The sequence below is a fragment of the Hetaerina americana genome, unplaced genomic scaffold (assembly GCF_022747635.1).
Source record: "Hetaerina americana unplaced genomic scaffold, ioHetAmer1.1.p SCAF_23, whole genome shotgun sequence".
Classification (NCBI taxonomy): domain Eukaryota; kingdom Metazoa; phylum Arthropoda; class Insecta; order Odonata; family Calopterygidae; genus Hetaerina; species Hetaerina americana.
Window position 1 is genome coordinate 3,980,017 of NW_027286797.1, and position 19,207 is coordinate 3,999,223.

A 19,207-nucleotide genomic window follows, 5' to 3' on the forward strand; every position below is an offset into this window, starting at 1 on the left:
TTTTAATGTTAAACGTAGCCTCTCTCTTTTCTGGAAAACCATATAACCTTTGTTTTGTTATTAATATTTGCGGCGTAGCTGGAAATTATATTAGTGCGGCCTGGTAGGAATACTAATAAATCACACTGAAAACGTTTGAATAAACAGGGGATTTATTCCATGTGCTATACATAACAGACCAAGGACAACGCGGTTAGAAATATGCCATGTGGCACGTCATGCACAAGAGGAATGAACGCTCGGCTGGAGTTGTGAAGTGACCAGCCTTCCACGTGGGTCATGGTTCCAGCCACGAGGGTCGTACCTAGCCTTTTTTTCAAATGCCTTTTCAAAATCTATAAAACTGGCAAATAAGTACTGATTGTATTCTACATTCCTTTCTATTAGTGATCTCATTACTGCAATGGCATCATGTGTTCCTCTCCCCTCACATAATGTAGCCTTTACTGGATTTAGAATGGATGGGATGGAGATCAAATTTTTTAAATCCACTCTTTACTTATTAATATGAATAAAACTTCATGAAAAACCTAAATTAATACAGTTTGTAAAGAGACATAAAGTATTCACTCAATGAATAGCATGTCCCTTAATATATGCCCTATCATCAAATGCCTCCACGTTAACCATTAGCTACGACATACTGTTAGGTATAAATAGTTTGTAGAAAAATGCCTCTGTCAAAGTCATATTGCCATATAGCAACAGTTGCAGGTTTAACTTTGTGGAATTCCTTCATGTGGAAGTGCAAAGTTTCTTTCAATACCCTTATCATAATGCCAAAACTTATTAGCAATTAAAAATTGTGTTTCTGGGACATCACCATATATCTGACTACATTTTACAACAAATCCCATAGGAATGAATGTAAAAACCTGTAAAGATAAAAATGTAATTATAGTAGAAAAGTAATCCAATTTTTAAACCCACTAGAGTAATCATTTAATCAAACTCTTAACATCAATTTTAAGGTATTGCACCAACAAACAATGTAGCACTTAACTCCAGCTATCTTAACTTCTTTTATTCACAGATAAATTCATTTAAAGAGCACATTTTTTTACACTATCATAATTATATTTTGAGAATATGAATATAAACTGATAGCCAACAATTCTAACTCCTGTATTTTGAGTATTATTTGAAAAATGACTTCATCATAGTTCCATTGGGCTTAGCACTGGGTGAAATCTAACATCACCTATCAAACTGATCTTCAGGTTGATTTCGGTGTTTATGGTTTTTACAGCGGGATATTCATTCTGTGGTGATGTATATATTTTAAATAAACATTTTCAAACAACAATATTAAGTATTTGGTTGTGTTAATTAATTATGGGGTCACTTATTGATATACTATATTGTTAATTGTCTGGCCATTATGATATGGAAAATGAAAGAAAGGTGCTTCTTGCTAATTAATTTAATTGAATAGTATTTTTAAAATTACACTATACACTCAAGATAAATAGGTGTTATGCAAGAAAAGATATCTAGTTTCCAGTGAATGTACTAAAATCCTGATACCTATTCTATTTTTGTATGTGCACATTAAACTGGACAAGGAGCAATTTTTAAATCTATTTTTAAAATCTGAATTAGGATACCTCATTATAATGGGTATAATGAAATCATGTATGCTATTTTTTAAGTAGCCCTGTATTTAGATTTTATTTTCTTTTTTTACCACACTTTTCTCACCTATTTAACGAGAAATCTTCATGAAGGAATGCATATCAGGACTGGCCGCCATCTTGCTGGAGAGATGAACTTAATGAATATCAAGTTTCATAGTGCATAAACTTACTATAATCCAAACATTGGAAGACATTACTGCCCATATTATTATTTATACTAATGCATTATTAAATGCGCAACTACTTCAACCATTCTGTGATAGATGTTTTGGTATAAATATTTGCTGTAAGACGACAAGGAAAAGAAGGAAGGTATATCCTAGATTGGGCAATAATATTGCAGCATGTATACAAATAGCATATGCTGATCACACAGTAGCACAAAGATATGGGATTTGTTGGATATTTTGGTCATTTACTCAATATATTACGCAAACATCACCTTCCGAATTTGAGCGATAAATATCAATTATCATGGGATTGGCAAGCATTTCATAATCCATACAGGAGATTTAAAAAATAAATAATGAAAAGTAATAATCAGATCCCTCAAAATATTATCACTACTTGCTTACCGTAAAGTTATGATAATGTGCTATGACATCAGGCGTTACATTTGAGTTCATACATGATAACCTATAGAAATTATTATATCTAGTTTTATTGATTTCTCCCAGGAAATCGTGGTAAATTATGAGATACTTTCGAGAAATTTGGAAACTTTGTATGTATCTAGATTGGTATTACCAGGGTGAATGTGCTCCTGATAGTGAATGATATAGTAGCCGTGAGGCTTTGTGCGAGAAAGATCTGGTAAAAACAAACCTTAGTCCAGCTTCAGTGGCATACCAAGTGACGTATGATGATCAACTCAAAAAATACCAAGTCTCCTACAGTGTACCAAGCATTTGAAAACGTGTTTGCTGAATGGGACTATACCATTTCCCCAAACTTTTACCATAGATATATTGGTAATAACCCTCGACATACTCATATCAACTAAAAGTTCATAACAAAATAATGGAATATATTTCTTTCATTTCAGTTTGATACTATTTTCAGTTTTGGCATTTTGATTATTTTTGTCCTTCTTGTAATCAGTTTTAATACTCCATTTCAGTCAATAATAAAATTACTTGCATTTATTATTTTGGAATAGCTAATACACTGACCTGTAACTCATATTAATGAAGACATCAAATTCCTCTCCTTTGTAATAAATGTAGATCAAGGATCATCAGTGAAAGTCAAATTTTTGCAAGGCAGTATTTTCTTTTGATTATATATTACCATTGGTAAACCAAGTGACAAGATTTAATATTTCAAATTAAAAGTTTGTCATTTACTTTCAGATAATTTGTCCATGTATGTTTCATTGCGTTGATGGATTGTGTCACCTTCCTGAGGATGAATGAATTGTCTCTTGCCATTTATGTTTGTTTTAATTAATAGTTATGTTGTTCCCTGTGGGACTTTCTCATATGTGCACATAAATAAAGATAAGGGAGAATTCATATTCAGAATGCATGTATTTACATATGGGTATTAGCTAAATAAAGGCAATATTCACCAATACATTGTCAATTTAACCGTAGCTTCCTATTTTTTTATTGAAAAATATATGGCCAAATAATTATGAAGTGTAAATGAACAAAATCAAAATATAAAAATGCATGGTTATTAGGCCTGAGTATCATCTCTGGGGGAAAAATGGTAGTATTAGGTCTAACAGGTGACTAGCAGTGACTTTAAAATTGAAAATATTGATCCTACCAAATGTCCAACCCATTTCTGCCAGTCTGTCCAATATCTGTTATATTGCAGTCATTGCATTAATATTTATAATTCTTGGCTTTAACAATTTATCCTGAGAATCTTTGCAAATATAGAGAAGTTGGGAAAGGGTCAGAGGTGCATAGAAGGCTGCTCTTAAGGAGGTTGTGAGGCAATTTGACAATTTGCATGAGATGTCATTGGCAAATCCAAGGAAACACCATTTGGTAACAGTTGGAGCAAAATATACTGTTCAGACCAGCAGAAATATCCAAAAATCGACTCATGAGCTTTCAGTTACTTTAAAAATTCTGGCTCAACAACCTTCTTCACCAAGCATTTAAAAGATCACAATCACAACAGTGACTTTGTTCCAAAAGTGTCGCATAGTGTGCCCAAAGGTCTAAAATTCAATGCTCTCAATCCGCTGGACATTGAAAGAGCTTCATCCAACTCAAATGTCACACTCTGAAGAGAACAAATCCTTCCCCACCCCTCCACATTACTCTTAGTGCATTTGAATCCAATTAACAACCACACACTACACCTTCCATCAACTTTCCTCCTCAATCATCTCATTATCCAACCATCCCTCATTGACTACAACCCCTTTCACCACATTTTACCACCCCCCTGATTCCTTGTTGTCCTCTATCCCACAGCATTACCACAATTTTACTTCCTACTGGTCACTAGTTCAAACGAAAGAACCAATGCCGCTTGAGGTCCAACTTACCCACTATATTGTGGGTAAGTTGGACTTGAGACCACAGTGAAACAACTGTGTCCACATATACACCACATGTAAACATTAACACAGTAATCAACCTGAAGGTCAGTTTGGTAGGTGATGGAAGAGTTCACCTAGTACTAAGCCCTATATGGCGCGTGAAATTCACATATCAGGGTAGGGGGAGCAGTTCCTTTTCCTGTACCAGTTATGGTTTCCCAGGAAGATCTGGTACCAACAAAATCACATAGCTTGGGTACAGCTGCAGGTGTTCAGAGAGCCTCGCCCAGGAATCAAATCCGGGCCCTCCAGTCAGTAGTCCAATGTCCAGACCCCTAGACTACCATGAATAAATTTGTACCTGATGAGGCCATATCAGGGTAAAACACCATGTACCAAATAAAATTTTGTGGAAAATTATGTCCTCTCTTTTATTTGATGGATATATAAAACTTCCACAAAGTGAATCCTGACCCTGTAAGGTTTATTCTACATTCCATTTTCTTATTCTCCTCCCCTTCCTCATTCTCTTAAACTTAACATTGCACTTCATGGACACAAAATTGTGACTTAAATCCATATCTGCTCCCAGAAAACTACATGAGCTATTAAAATTCTATACTTAACTATAATATGTCTCTCTCTTTCAAGTGGAGCTGTCTTTTAACACACAATATATCAAGGAGTACAGGGAATGTATTTATTCTATATTGACAGAAATTCCAGGTGGAGATAAATACATAACTTCAAAGACTTCATTGGATTGTATTTCTTTTTGAAATCATGGGTTTAGTGTCTTATTTTTTCTTAGAGAGCAGTTCAAAATTGGATATTATTGTACTGTGTAATGGGATATTATACAGGGCAAATTTAAATCTTTCAGAAGTATGACATCTTCTGCTTTTGGCAGGATTTGCTATACTATTGACAGTTAATATGGCAAGAAAAGGTGTATTGCCTTAGAAAGTATCAAAGAGAAAGAGTAACCATATCCATGAGGAAAATTCATCCAATAAAGAGGGTAAGGACAAAAGATCCTGGTAGCTTATGAATAACTGATCGAAGCACTTTTCCACTTGATACATCACATTATATTACATTATCAAGTGGAAAAGTGCTTCGATCAGTTATTCATTATGTTCGACTTCCACCACATCACACATGAAGCTACTCAATTTATGCTGGTAGCAGTATGGCATCACTTCATCCAATGCAACAAAGCCTGAAAAGGGTTATTGACATTCTTGAGGAAAGTCGGAGCCTAATTCTCTCTCACTGCCAAGGGGAACTATCTTGCGACAGATTTTGACTTGGTACCTTTCATTGCACTCAGCCTCGAGTATCCTCCTCCATTTTCCTGTAACTTCTGCCATTCCTCATTCCATGAAACATTCCAATCTTTTCCTCTTCACCTTTCCTCTTTTTCCTTCGATTCTCTGACTCCTCTAAGCAAACTACAATACATTCCAGGGATCACAATGTTGCAAAGGCTAATGACTTCCCACCCCGAGGGCCCAGGTTCGAATCCTGGAGACAGCAGGTTTTTTTCAGTGGTATCCAAATCCCTATTTGAGGTGCTTTGTGAAGAGCACGTTAAGTGCATACACCATCCATCGGATGGGACGTCAAACCATGGACTCCTAAGCACCTTTAATTAAGAGGAGGCTAATGCCGATGCCAGATTTCTCTCCACCCTTCCTCCATTTTCATCCATTCCCAATGGAACAAATGAATTTAGTTGCTGGCTGCCTTCCCTAATAACTACTACTACGATATCTTTCTGCTATCTATTCCTCTCAGCACTTCTCTGCCCTCTCTTATTCTCATTAGCACCTCTTCATTCCTCAATCTATCATTCCACTTAGCCTTCAGCATTCTCTGCAAAATCATATTTCAAACCTTTCCACATATTTTTTCTCTATATTTTGAACCACCCAAGTTTCATTGCTGTATGAACCCAAGCTCAAAAAAACCTATCAATCTCTTTCTCAGTTCTAATGAAATTTTACTTGCTCTCAAAAGTACTTTCACATTTTCAAAAGCTTTCTTACCTACAGATATCCTCTCTTATCTCCTGAGTACAGCTAACAATCCTAGATAAAAAACTTCTCAAATACTGAAATGATTTCCCTGGCTCAAACGGTTTTCCTTCCATCAATATATTAATAATTGCTTCATTCCTAATTACCCGCAATAATTTAGTCTTTCCTACATTATTGTTCATCTCTAATTATTTCCCAATTCCTACAATACTCCCCTTTTTGCCTGACACACTGTAACTCCTCTTCTGACTCCCCGAGTACTGCTGGAGCATCAGTATATTTCATGAACTTATTCATTTATATATTCATTCACCTCCCACAACATCCCTTACTTTTCCTTAGACCTTATTGGTAAACTATTCAGCATGAATATTGAAGAGAATTGATGACAGAAAGTTTCCAAATCTGATTCCCCTTCGAATACATATCTCATCTGTCTCATCCTTTCCTTCTTTTATTGCCACTTCCTGTTTTTTATAACCGAACCACAGCTATTGACCCCAAGGTTGGCCTAATAGGAGAGGGTGGAGCTCACCCAATCTCAAGTCCAACAGTATGTAAAATCACTTTAGCAGGGTTTTCATGGGGGATGGTCCCTTATTCTGTGCCACCCATGATTTCCCATGAACTGTTACCCAGAAAATTTATCTGCTTGGGTACAGCTGAGCAATTTTTTGACCATCAGTTAGTCATTCTTAAGTACCCTAAAAAAATGATAATATGCACTCAATAGTATAATCTCCTTTAATCTATTTTCATTATTACGCTAACTAATAGGTTTCAGTAATACCAAACAAACACATTTTGGTTAGAGACTCTTCCATTGAATTCCATTAATTTTAATTTAACTTCTAGGGTAGATTGTTGTAAACAGTTAATCATTCATCAATGAATGAATGCCACCATGAGAGTATTTTTTTCCCATGATTGATCATTTCCATATAAATAAACATGTTGGGATTTTGCTTTGTCTCTAATACTCAAAGAAAAAGATTTTTGAACCAGCCCATTATGGCAGCTCCTAAAACCATGCATTTGCCAATTTATTTTAAGGAGAGAGGTCCTTCATTTTCCTCCTATGAGTACAAAGTTGCCCATATTTTCCCATAACAACACCTCTACTTGTGGCTACAATCAGAATTTTACCCACAAGTATAAACACCCTTTCTTTACAGACCTTTTTGCCTGGAAACCTTGGATAAACTGTAAAGCTTGCATATTTACCATCAATTCTTCAGTACAGATCCATTTCATCTGCATTATATCTTTGAGATAACTGTAATTCAGATTCAGTCATCGAAGCCTGCAAATATCCCATCAATAGTTCAACGGCATCACTATCAGCAAATGATGAACCTTGATGGTACATATCGTGTCTACATAACTGCCATAGCCAACAGCTACCTGCAGAGGAGTTCTCTGGATGTAAGTACTGAACAAGTTTTTTAAGCTCCATCTTGTGCATCAGTGTGACAATTTCTAATGTGCTACATCAGTTATGCACACATACCACCTCTGAATGTCTTCTATTTTCCATCTTCCAGGTGACATAATTTACTGAACCAATCTTTACATTTTGTGGAAACTCCATTCAAATTGAACAGCAAATAGATGGATCTTACTGTTCTTTTTCAAATCAGATAGTCAAATAATACTTAACTCACAACAGGAACACTTTCTCAAAAACTTAACTCTGTGTAATGATCATCACTGTTTACTTTTATTGCTAACCTTCTTCGGTACTGTTGCCAAATGTTACTTTAGTTTGTTTTTCTGCCTGAATATCCCACAATCATTAAGTATCTATGCATAGGAAAAGTCAGAAAAAAAACATAGAAGGAATTCGGTATCTATTTGAAATAAATATGTTATGTTTGTAAAGCATGCAGCATTTGATGAGCATTTGTTGCGTGCAGCAATTGTCTATTAATAATTTCATCAAGAATATTGCATGAAATATATTATATTTTCAGCCATATTTGTGGGAATTGCAATCTTAACATATTTTTTGGCACAGTAAAGCAGTAATACCTCTTAAGACTCATTAATAAGTCACTTGTGCTCCACTTCTTGCCTTTGCCCAGATTAGCAAGGGTTTACTGTGATGCAAATCTCAAATATGCAAAAATAACAAGAACTTACCAAATTCAATGCATCATTTACTGAACAAATTAATAGGAACAACCAAACTGATAGCTTTACAAGCTAAGATGCACCATTTCTCACACAGCACAACTGATACATTTAAAACACAAAAAAGCACCTATCAATATTTAGTTACTTATTGGTGATTGCCATAATGAGACTTGCACAACCCCGTAGCTACAGCTCCTATTCAAAAAGGTAACATTTGGTCCCTTCATATTCTCTTATGTAAGAGAATTAAAAAATATTAATTCAGTTTCCAATAAATCAAAAATTTATAATGTTAAGGCTTTTGGGCATTCTCTGCACCAGGGCGTCCCTTGGTGACAAGCTTCTCCAGCCAGGCTGCTGGTGTCTTCAGGTAGGGAGTGACAATGCGTCAATTTTGTCATTCTTAATTAAGGGAATGGGAACCCTAGGTTGGCTCTAATCGGTCAATTCAAGTGTGTGGTTGTCAATCCTGAATACCCTCTTCTAGCTATTGGCTAGCGCATAACCGTGCCCCTCCACTGTAATCAGGAAAGCTAAGGTTTCATTTGAAATCAAAAATTTATTACAAAAAGTTTACTATTTATTTTCAACACACTATTAATTTGGCAAAAAATGCAATGAATTAAAACCTCCCATTATAGCAGAGAAAGAGAAATATCAAGATTCAAATGGTTCAAGGAGGGTAATATCCTCCCTTCTCTTCCTCCTGTCACATTTTGGACAAGGTCGAGATGAATCAAGACATGACGAATGGAACACAGCATTACAATGGCCACACTGAAATATGAAAGAAACAAGAGTTAAAAATATCAAAACACTGAAACACTCATAAATTTTATGAAGTATAAAAATCCTGCAAAGGAAGAAAAAAGAAACATGGGGAGGCGTAATTTCAGGGCAAATGACATTGAGCACCAAGTGAGTAAGAAGGAAACTGCATGCAACACTCGCTGCACTGGTGACTGAAAGGAATGCGTACACAGCTGAGTAACACAACAAACTTAGTAACATTCTACACTTTTAATAAGCCTTTGTTTTGAGATCATCATTAAGTGGCAAAAATCATGTAGACCTAGTGAGCGGAATAGAACATATTATTTGGAGTTATTGCGACCAAGGTTTGCAATTTTGATTATTGGCCCATTTTCTATATTTTAATGCTGAAAAATTAACCAGAACTTGCGATAATATGGCATTTTATTAATTTGATATTTTAAACAGCACATTTATGCCCGAATGTAAAGGATGGAAAATACTCCCACAGTGTCCATACTTGTTATAAGAGCCCACTAAATGTGTTTGCAGAATATCCTAAAAATAAGTCCCAGCTTGGCTAGGGTAGCATTCGAGCAGGATGTGGCTCTGCACCGAGGGCGATCCCACAAACTTGTCCACCCAGGAGTTTGACATGGCTGGAGGAGGAGGGAGATGGGAATTCTGGTGGACCCAGCGGGGTGTGGGCATAGAGCAGGGGACGACACCACACACTTGCCCTGGATTCCACTTAAATTGGTGGCTGAGAGCTAGCCACTTCCAGTCAATCAGCCTCTGTCACATCTTCACATTCCAGTGGTGAATGCTGGAGTGATATGCTGGAGACATACAGCCTGTGTAGGGCAGCCAAATGTGTATGGCCAATGCACTGGAGGTCAAAGCCAAAACAGGTCCCCCAAGCTATAGTACTGCACCCTTGGATGGTCTCAAGACAAAACTGGTTAGCTGTGTGGCATTCCTGGATGTGTGGCCCTGGGGGACTAATTAAGGCTTCGAAAGGGTGAAGAGAACCCTACTCAAAGAAAATTATGCTCTTCCCTTTTACGGCTCCTAAAACTTCTTCCTCTTGCTATTATACTTCTTCTATTCTTATTTTGGATACCTTCACATTGGCATGTACTCCTAAACTAGCACTATGTTGGTGGGCTCTCCCTCTAACTGTACTAATTAGAATCCTCTCTTTGTATAACCTGCACAATTACACTCCTTTTGCCCGTTCCTTCTGGAGTATGATGCCCACTCCTGGAATCTTCCAGTCTTCTCCTAAATGCACCATCCTACTTTCTTCGTCACTACAGAATACATCAACTCCAGCTCACTTAATCTTGCTCACTACCAGGATGTCTATCCCCAGTTTGCCCATCTCCATCTTAGCATTTTCAATCCTTTCACATGCTCCTTATGACCTAACATTCCACATCCCTCTCCTGCATTTCTCTCGACTGATATCAGATTGAGTAGTCCCCACCCAGACATCCGGTTGGGGGACTACTTTACCCGAGGATTATATTACTGGGAAGAATCTCGTGGGGAGACTACTGCAGTGGTTTCCTCGGGCCTTCCAAATCTCAGTACTCAAATCTCTTGCTCACAGAAGTGGCAGTTGATGACAGGCTGACTGATAGTCTTGATCTGTACCATCAACACCTCTTGGTGAAACTGCTGCCTTTCACCGTTAGAGCAAGAAGATTTTGCTGTCAGATCCACTTTTCTCGTTTCCGGAAAAATGAGAAATACAAATTGTCAATTGGGAAAATTTTTTGGCACCTCTGGGAATTGAATCGGTGGCCTTCGGCTTTGCAGTCAAACTCGCTTACCTCTGCCCCATAAATAATAATAATAATGATCCAGAAAAATATTATCTAATTAAGCGTACCAGCAGGTTGTTCAAGTACTGGAGCTTGCAGCATTGTTTTCTACATGCGTGTATGCAGGTATAATATTTTTTGCAGAGGAAATGAATGTTCATGCCCAAAAAGAATACACCGTAGGATGTTTGCTAATATGGTTGCTAGCCTCATAAATGTGATAAGAGATTTTGAACGGGGACATTTCATCATCCAGGGAAAAAAGGAAAGGGAGTGGGAACTCAGGTTGAGGGCAATGGGAGACAGCAGGAGCATGTTACAATTGAGCAAGGGTTGGAGGCTGTTCAATCAAAAACCAACAAAGGAGCAACAAGATAACACCAATAACATTGCAAACAGTGGGGGTGCCAACCAAATAGCTGGGTCATATGATAGGCACTTGGTGCTGGCAGGGGTTTTCAGGCCATGCACTGGAGGACAAGACAGGTTGTTAGCAGCACAACATAGGAAGTGTTGTGCAAATAAAGCATGTGAAAATCCAGTAGTCTGTTCCCTCATTTATCCTTGATGAACCTCAAGTCATGGTCTAACAATTTTACTATGATTTTCACCATATTATAATGAATCAATTAGATGAATTATGAAGTCAACCCATTTATTACTTAACTTGAATTCAAACAAAAGGCATTCTATGGGTCACTATTGATACAAAAATGAGACAAAATAACTACTTAAGAGCTAAAAAAACCTTCCTGTGCAATAGGATTGAGGACTACTGTGAGTTTTCAGCAATCATTTAATTGAAATATCAATTCTAACCAGAAAACTAAATTATGAAAGTTAGTCACAGTCACAAAAAAGGTCAGCTTATATAAAATATTTATGGCACCTGCCAATCAGGCAAACTTATAGGATCTATAGCATGTTTCATTATAAATTATGACATCCTACTGGATATGGTAATGAATGTGAATGACAGTGGAGTGCAATGTAGTCAGTAGCCATACAATAGGAAAATCTCACCCGAAAAGTTGAGTCAGTATCAAAAGGATATATCACTTTAGGATTTTTACACATTTCACATATGAATGCCTTCTGGCTGCACAGCCAACAGCTTAGAACATGATTTCGAGCAAAAGCCACTACTTCTTGCAAAAAGTGAGCAAGAGCACCACTTGGTATTTGCTGCAGATCCTGAAATGAGAAATATATCTTAAATATGCAAAATAAACCATGTCTATTCATCGTGAAGCATTTCCACATGAATATAAAAATATACAAGAATCATAATTATTTTATAATTTACCCAGGCGGTGGAAACTCAATAAAACACGGCTGCACTGTCCCTAAAATCGCTCTTCTATGGAATTCCTTTCATTACCAATAAAAAATTACTTACAAGCTGACTCCTATGACTTTTCAGGAGATTATACCGGTCAATGTGGGTATCTGACGTCATAGGTATATCAACTGGGATACTATAAATGAAATTTATTGCACATTTTTATAACTTCACCGTACATTCACTGCCATACTGTAATAATACAAGTATGTATAAAAGTTTTTGGCAGCTGATCTCAGTGACAATCTATATTTTATACTTTGCATTATTATTGATTGTATACTTGGATATCAGGTACACAGGCGGTTACGGAACACATCTTGGAATGGGTCGATAATAAAATCTATTAATGCAAACAAGGGAGAGGAAGGCCAAGGAGAGGTTTCTGAATGACATTAAAAGTACTATAAAAGCCACAACATATAACGATTTGAACAGAACAACAATGAAGAGAGATACATGGCTGCAAATATAAGGCTTCACCTTTCGATGATGATGAATACAAATTTTGAAAATCTTATTTTTCATTTTTCTAAAATTTATTTTTTATCTTGTAAATATTTATTTGAATAAGTCATGGGATGAGAGGGAGTGCATCATATTTCTGGTACAAAATCACCTACTATTTACATTTGCTAAGGTGATGCTCATAACAATAGACATGGAAAACTTTTACTAATATGGAAACATATTGCAGATGTAATGAATTCACAAAAGCAAATTATATAAAATTTATGAATTTTTTTAAATGGTCAGATCCCAGCCCCAGCTTGATATTAAGATCAACCTTGCTTAATGATTTTGTTATCACTGCCAGCTCGTGGAAACCCTAGATATTTCTTACACGTATTCTGCCAACCAGGACTGAAAAAAGATTACCCACACAAACATTAAAATGGTTTGTTACTTCCATAATTCTGCGCATTTCCTTTGAGTGAAAATATAAATCCTAAGATTGGTTTCAGAACTTAGAATGCAGTGTTTTGGTAAGAGAGAGGTTGTAGATCAGGCCTGCTACAATTCCATTATACAATCAATACTGATGCCATTTATTAAAGATATCATTTCAGGATTGGGATACGTCTTTGGCAACCAAGCCATGCTTTTCCTATTATCCAACTTACAGCCATCAGAACATCTTATCCGTTACTGATGCACTGCCTTTGACCATAATTAGAGGCCCATTTATGCTGATGGACTGTCCATGGACTACAACATTGGTATGGCTTGTGTGTGTTGATGACACCTGGAGCTGTGCTGGTGGGAGCAATGACATTTGCCCTTGGTAGGGCCACCCATAGGGCCAGATAGGTTGAAGGGTAGGAATCAGAAGAAAGGTAGCCTCCACAGTATCTGTTCATCAATGAAACAGCTATTGAGTGATAGTGTCAAGTTAAAAATGCTATTGAGAAATGCAATGGGAATTTAGCATAATTATTCATCCCTGGAATGATGGTCAATGCAAAGACAGTGAGTCCTGGAATTTATTGGAAACGGCCCACTCGGCCGTGTGTTTTGCCTGGCAGTGGGACAGGTAAGACTTCCATAGCCCTTGCAAAGCAAAATCTATGGCAGAGCTCACAGAAGAATGCTGAACTAGTTAGAATAGGGACTTGGAATGTTACAACAATGCTGATGACAGAAAACACAGTTAATATGAAGCGAGAGATGTGAAGAGGAAATAAGAAGGGAAGGTTCATGCAAATAATCAAATTATGTTATGAAAATTATTAATTGAACCACAAAAGATTCAAGAGAGATGGACAGAATATTTCGAAAAGCTATTTGGCAAAGATATTACGCTAGTAAGCTTAGATATTGAATAAGAATATGACTTAGATGAGGAAAGCTTAGGTCCAGGCTTACTCGATGGTGAGATAGAAAGGGCATTTGACCAAGGGGTCGCAAGGATTGCTAAGCAAAATGGAAAGTCAGTGCAATAGGTATGAGATAAGAATAAATGTAAGGAAAACTAAGTTATGTGATTTTTGAGAAAGAAGAAAGTTACCCTAAAATTAAAATAGGTATTAATAGACTAGAGCAGGTGGAGCACTTTACCCATTTCTGAAGGGTTCTGGACCAAAATGGTCAATATAGTAGAGGCATTAGAATATGAACTGCACTAGGCAAAGAAGCTTGCACAAGGAGGAAGGAATTTATGAAAGAGACATAGAGTAAGGTTGTTAAGAGAAGGCTGACCTTTGATATGCAGCATGGTTTAGTACAGTGTGGAAACAGTAATTGAAGCAAGATAATGGACAAAAATTGGAATCCTATAAAATGTGGATGTGGAGAAGAATGGAAAATGTGAAATGCAAAAAAGGAAAACAAACGAGGAAGTTCTAGTTAAGGTGGCAGAGGAGAGATGGTAATTGAGAGAAAGCCAATGGAGGCAGGAAATATGGATACACATCATATTGATAGGATTGGGAAATGGAAGACTGTGATTGAAGGTATAACGTTGGGAAAGAGAGGAATGGGTAGGAACAGAATAGGCATGTGGGACAGAATGAAGGATGCAGAACTAAAGATGAGGTTATTCTAGTATTAGATGCCAGGTTGTTTTGCTAGAAGAAGCAGGGGAAATGTTTTCATATGCCTGTGTCCATTCAAAACCTATCAGAACCAGGCAAAAGGAAAACAAAAGAGGAAATTCTAGGCATGTTGGGAGAGGAGAAGGGACAACCGAGAGGATTAAAAAGGAGGCAGGAAAGATGGGCTCAGAGCTCTGCACAATCAAATCGCATTTGTCCGAAGTATATGCAAAATCATGTGCTCACAGGTGACCCCGTGACATAAAAACTGCCCATTTTCATAAAAAGACCCAAAATATGAATTAAATCCAGTTACAGCTGTACAGGCTTATTGGTCCAGCAATCCCAGGTAGAGCTGCTAGTGAATTATTAATTAGAGAAAATTATCATTTCTAAAATGACAATGATAAGTTACTCTAAAGGTAGGGAAATTCCCTGCCACCTTGAAAGTAGCAAAAGTCTTGCCCCTTTACAAGGGCAAAGGACCTAAAGATGATATGAATTCTTATTGGCCCATTTCATTGCTCAACCAATTTGGTAAAATATTTGAATTAATTTTTTACAATCGTTTAACATTATTTCTGGAATCCCATAACTTACTTTCTCCCAACCAACATGGTTTCAGAAAACTCAGGTCTACATCCACAGCTATATATCAAGCAGTTAACAAAATAACTTCTGATCTGGACAATAGATCTGAATCTCTTGCCTTATTTTTCGATTTTTCGAAGGCATTTGATGCTGTCAATCACAACCTCTTACTTCGAAAAATTGAATGCCTGGGAATAAGAGAGACTTCCCTAGACTGGGTTAGATACTATCTCCTGGACAGAAAACAATGTGTAGCCTTAAGTAAACAAGGAAGAGAGTTCCTTTCTCCAGTAAAAAGTGTACTATGTGGTGTACCCCAGGGATCTGTCCTGGGCCCAATCTTGTTCCTCATTAAAGAAGAAAGGGGAAGAAAACTCCAATGGCCGTAAGAATTAGTTGCCAATCTCTCGTCAGACCAATCGTTGTGTTGGTGTGACGGGAACCACATCAGGGACCAACCACAACCTCTCGACCAGAATACCCTCTGTGGTGGTTTACGGGAAATTAATCCGCGTCAGGGACCAACACACAGCCACACGCACACTATCCTGACTGAAATCCTTCACGAGGCTGTGAGACCCTGTTAAAGAATTTCAGATGGAGATGGAATCCTTCACGAGGCTGTAGAGTAGACCCCGTTAAAGATTCCAGGATATTCTCAAGCACACACTCTGTGACTGGCACAGACCAATCACACACACAAGCACTCAAGAAACGCACACACACTCAAAAGGGCCCAACTTCTGGGAGAATCTGGACACAGGTTTTGAGCGCAAACGAGGATATGCATCGAACACGCGTGTTTCGGCCACAAAGTGGCCCTCTTCAGCAAACCGAAGGGAAAACACCTCCAACACAAGGTTGAAAGTAAACAACCGGAGACAAACGTCATATTTATATAGAGACTGTGGGAGTTGGGGGGACCAATCGAAATAGGTGGAAGATGGAAAGGGGAGGGGTACTTTGGTAAAGAGGAAGGAGGGGGGGAGGAAAAACAGATACCAAGGGACTGAGTGGAACGGGAAGGAGTAATTATTGAAGGAGAAGGGGGGGGGGAGGGGGGGGCTTGGGCAAAAGTGAAAGGTATCCGAGTAACGGATTATGAAGGGGAATTGGGGGGGGGGGGTTGGGTTTAAACATATTTCCGTTGGACCATAGTCCAACGGAAATATGTTTCAAAACTAGAGAAGTCATTTCAAAAGGGAATACAGTGGGGAGAATGGAATCAGCCCTTTATCGTTATTGACAACCACATTTCTAAATTTGTGTATGAAAATGCTTTCTAAAAGTATGAAAATGCGTCTAAAAGGTGGTTGGGGGTCTGTTTGATCAACTTCAATTCCTTTTCTGATGTTTTATGGTCTTCCTTGAGTAAGTGTAGGGCAATGCTCGATTTATCTGATCTGTTGTATCTGTAATGGGCCATATGTTCTTTGAATCTAGTTTTAATATTCCTCCGCATCTGGCCGATGTAAGTTGAATCGCAGGAGGAGCAGTTTATTTTGTAAATGCCGGACTTGTTTGAGGCGTCGATTTTGTCCTTAGTGTTGCCTAATAGATGTTTTAGTTTGTTGTTGCTGCTAAATGATATATTAGTGTCAACGGTTTTAAAAATCTTTCCTAGCCCTTTTGTTAAATGTGGGTGGAACGGCAGTTTGATATACCGCGGGGTTTTATGTTGTGTGAGGGTGGTTGTGTTTTGAACTAGTTTTTTATGTTTGTGCTTTTTCACTAGATTGTCAATTATTGACTCTTTAAAGCCATTTTTAAAAGCTATAAGTTTGATGTTTTTTAATTCTTTGTAATAGTTGTTTCTATTTAATGGAATATTTACTAATCTGTGTACAAGGGCATGGAAGGTGCCCAGTTTGTGACTGTTGTGTGTGAAGGAATCATGATGTATGTAATTGTTGGTGTGTGTTGGTTTGCGATACACGTCGTATGATATTTTAGTATTTCTTGTTAATAGCAGATCAAGGAATGGAAGTTGGTTATTCTTTTCTAATTCGTATGTGAATTTAACCGAGGGGAATAAACTGTTTAAGTCGTTAATAAACTGATCAATGTTATATGTAGTGGTGTCAAAAATTGCAAAGATATCATCCACATATCTAACAAAAACGGAAGGGAAATAACTGAATTTCTTTTTGAACTCCTTCTCAAAGTGAGTCATAAATACATTAGCTATGAATGGGGATAGAGGGTTTCCCATCGCCGTTCCAAATTCTTGTTTATAAAACTTTCCTTGGAATTGAAAGAAATTTTGATTCATGACTAGGTTAGTTAGTCTGATATATTCATCAATTAACTTGGGATCCAGTTGTAATGATGTTAACCACACTTTTAGTGAGTTGATTGCTATGTCTACTGGTACGCTTGGAAAAAGGTTTGAAACATCAAAAGATACCATGACTTCTCCTTGACTGAAATTATGACTTTTGGTTTTGGATACGAAATCTATGGTATTTTTAAGAGAATGGGGGCTCGGGAAAACCAATTTGTTAAACTCACAAACCAGCCACTTGGATATGAGATATGTGGGAGAATCTATGCCTGAAACAATGGGTCTCATGGGGAGACCAACTTTGTGGACTTTAGGTAAGCAATATAATCTAGGTAAAATTGGATTTGACACTGAAAGTCTGAATTTAGTTTTTTTATCAATGAGGGATGGGCAGTCGTTTAGCACGTTTTTAACTTGAGTTATAAGTTTATTAAGGGGATTCTTTTTCACTTCAAAATATGGCCCAGATGATATTAGGTTGCTCACTTTATCGAAATAGTCTAATTTATTCAAAATGACACAGAGGTTACTCTTGTCTGCTTTCATATAGAAACAATTTTTCCTTTTTAAAGAGGTAACAATTTGATTTAAATTCTGTGATTCAAGCTTGCGTTGGAAGACTGGGTGGTTGAGGTTATTTTTAATCTGATTTTCGCAGGCTTCGCAGGAAAACACCTCCAACACAAGGTTGAAAGTAAACAACCGGAGACAAACGTCATATTTATATAGAGACTGTGGGAGTTGGGGGGACCAATCGAAATAGGTGGAAGATGGAAAGGGGAGGGGTACTTTAAACTTATTGGTGAAGAGGAAGGAGGGGGGGGAGGAAAAACAGATACCAAGGGACTGAGTGGAACGGGAAGGAGTAATTATTGAAGGAGAAGGGGGGGGGAGGGGGGGGGGGGGGCTTGGGCAAAAGTGAAAGGTATCCGAGTAACGGATAATTCCCCTTCATAATCCGTTACTCGGATACCTTTCACTTTTGCCCAAGCCCCCCCCCCTCCCCCCCTTCTCCTTCAATAATTACTCCTTCCCGTTCCACTCAGTCCCTTGGTATCTGTTTTTCCTCCCCCCCTCCTTCCTCTTCACCAAAGTACCCCTCCCCTTTCCATCTTCCACCTATTTCGATTGGTCCCCCCAACTCCCACAGTCTCTATATAAATATGACGTTTGTCTCCGGTTGTTTACTTTCAACCTTGTGTTGGAGGTGTTTTCCCTTCGGTTCGCTGAAGAGGGCCACTTTGTGGCCGAAGCACGCGTGTTCGACGCATTTCCTAGTTGCTCTTTACCTGTGTCCAGATTCTCCCAGAAGTTGGGCCCTTTTGAGTGTGTGTGCGTTTCTTGAGTGCTTGTGTGTGTGATTGGTCTGTGCCAGTCACAGAGTGTGTGCTTGAGAATATCCTGGAATCTTTAACGGGGTCTACTCTACAGCCTCGTGAAGGATTCCATCTCCATCTGAAATTCTTTAACAGGGTCTCACAGCCTCGTGAAGGATTTCAGTCAGGATAGTGTGCGTGTGGCTGTGTGTTGGTCCCTGACGCGGATTAATTTCCCGT

At 37.9% G+C, this 19,207-nt stretch overlaps 1 protein-coding gene across 6 annotated transcripts in view; it reads right to left on the bottom strand.

Annotated features, from left to right (window-relative positions):
- Positions 1 to 8,383: 8,383 nt before the first annotated feature.
- Positions 8,384 to 19,207, bottom strand: part of Plekhm1 (Pleckstrin homology and RUN domain containing M1) — a 34,711-nt gene continuing 23,887 nt past the window's right edge. For 2 of the 6 annotated variants that reach the window (XM_071586550.1, XM_071586549.1), the window contains 2 exons: positions 11,924 to 12,094; positions 8,386 to 9,095 (listed from right to left, as the gene is read on the bottom strand). In XM_071586550.1, coding sequence (XP_071442651.1) covers positions 8,976 to 9,095; positions 11,924 to 12,094 — 291 coding nt within the window. In that variant the 3' untranslated portion in view covers positions 8,386 to 8,975. Of the gene's footprint in view, positions 9,096 to 11,923; positions 12,095 to 19,207 lie in introns of those variants that run through there. The other 4 variants (XM_071586551.1, XR_011701328.1, XR_011701327.1 and 1 more) reach the window with 4 other exon arrangements.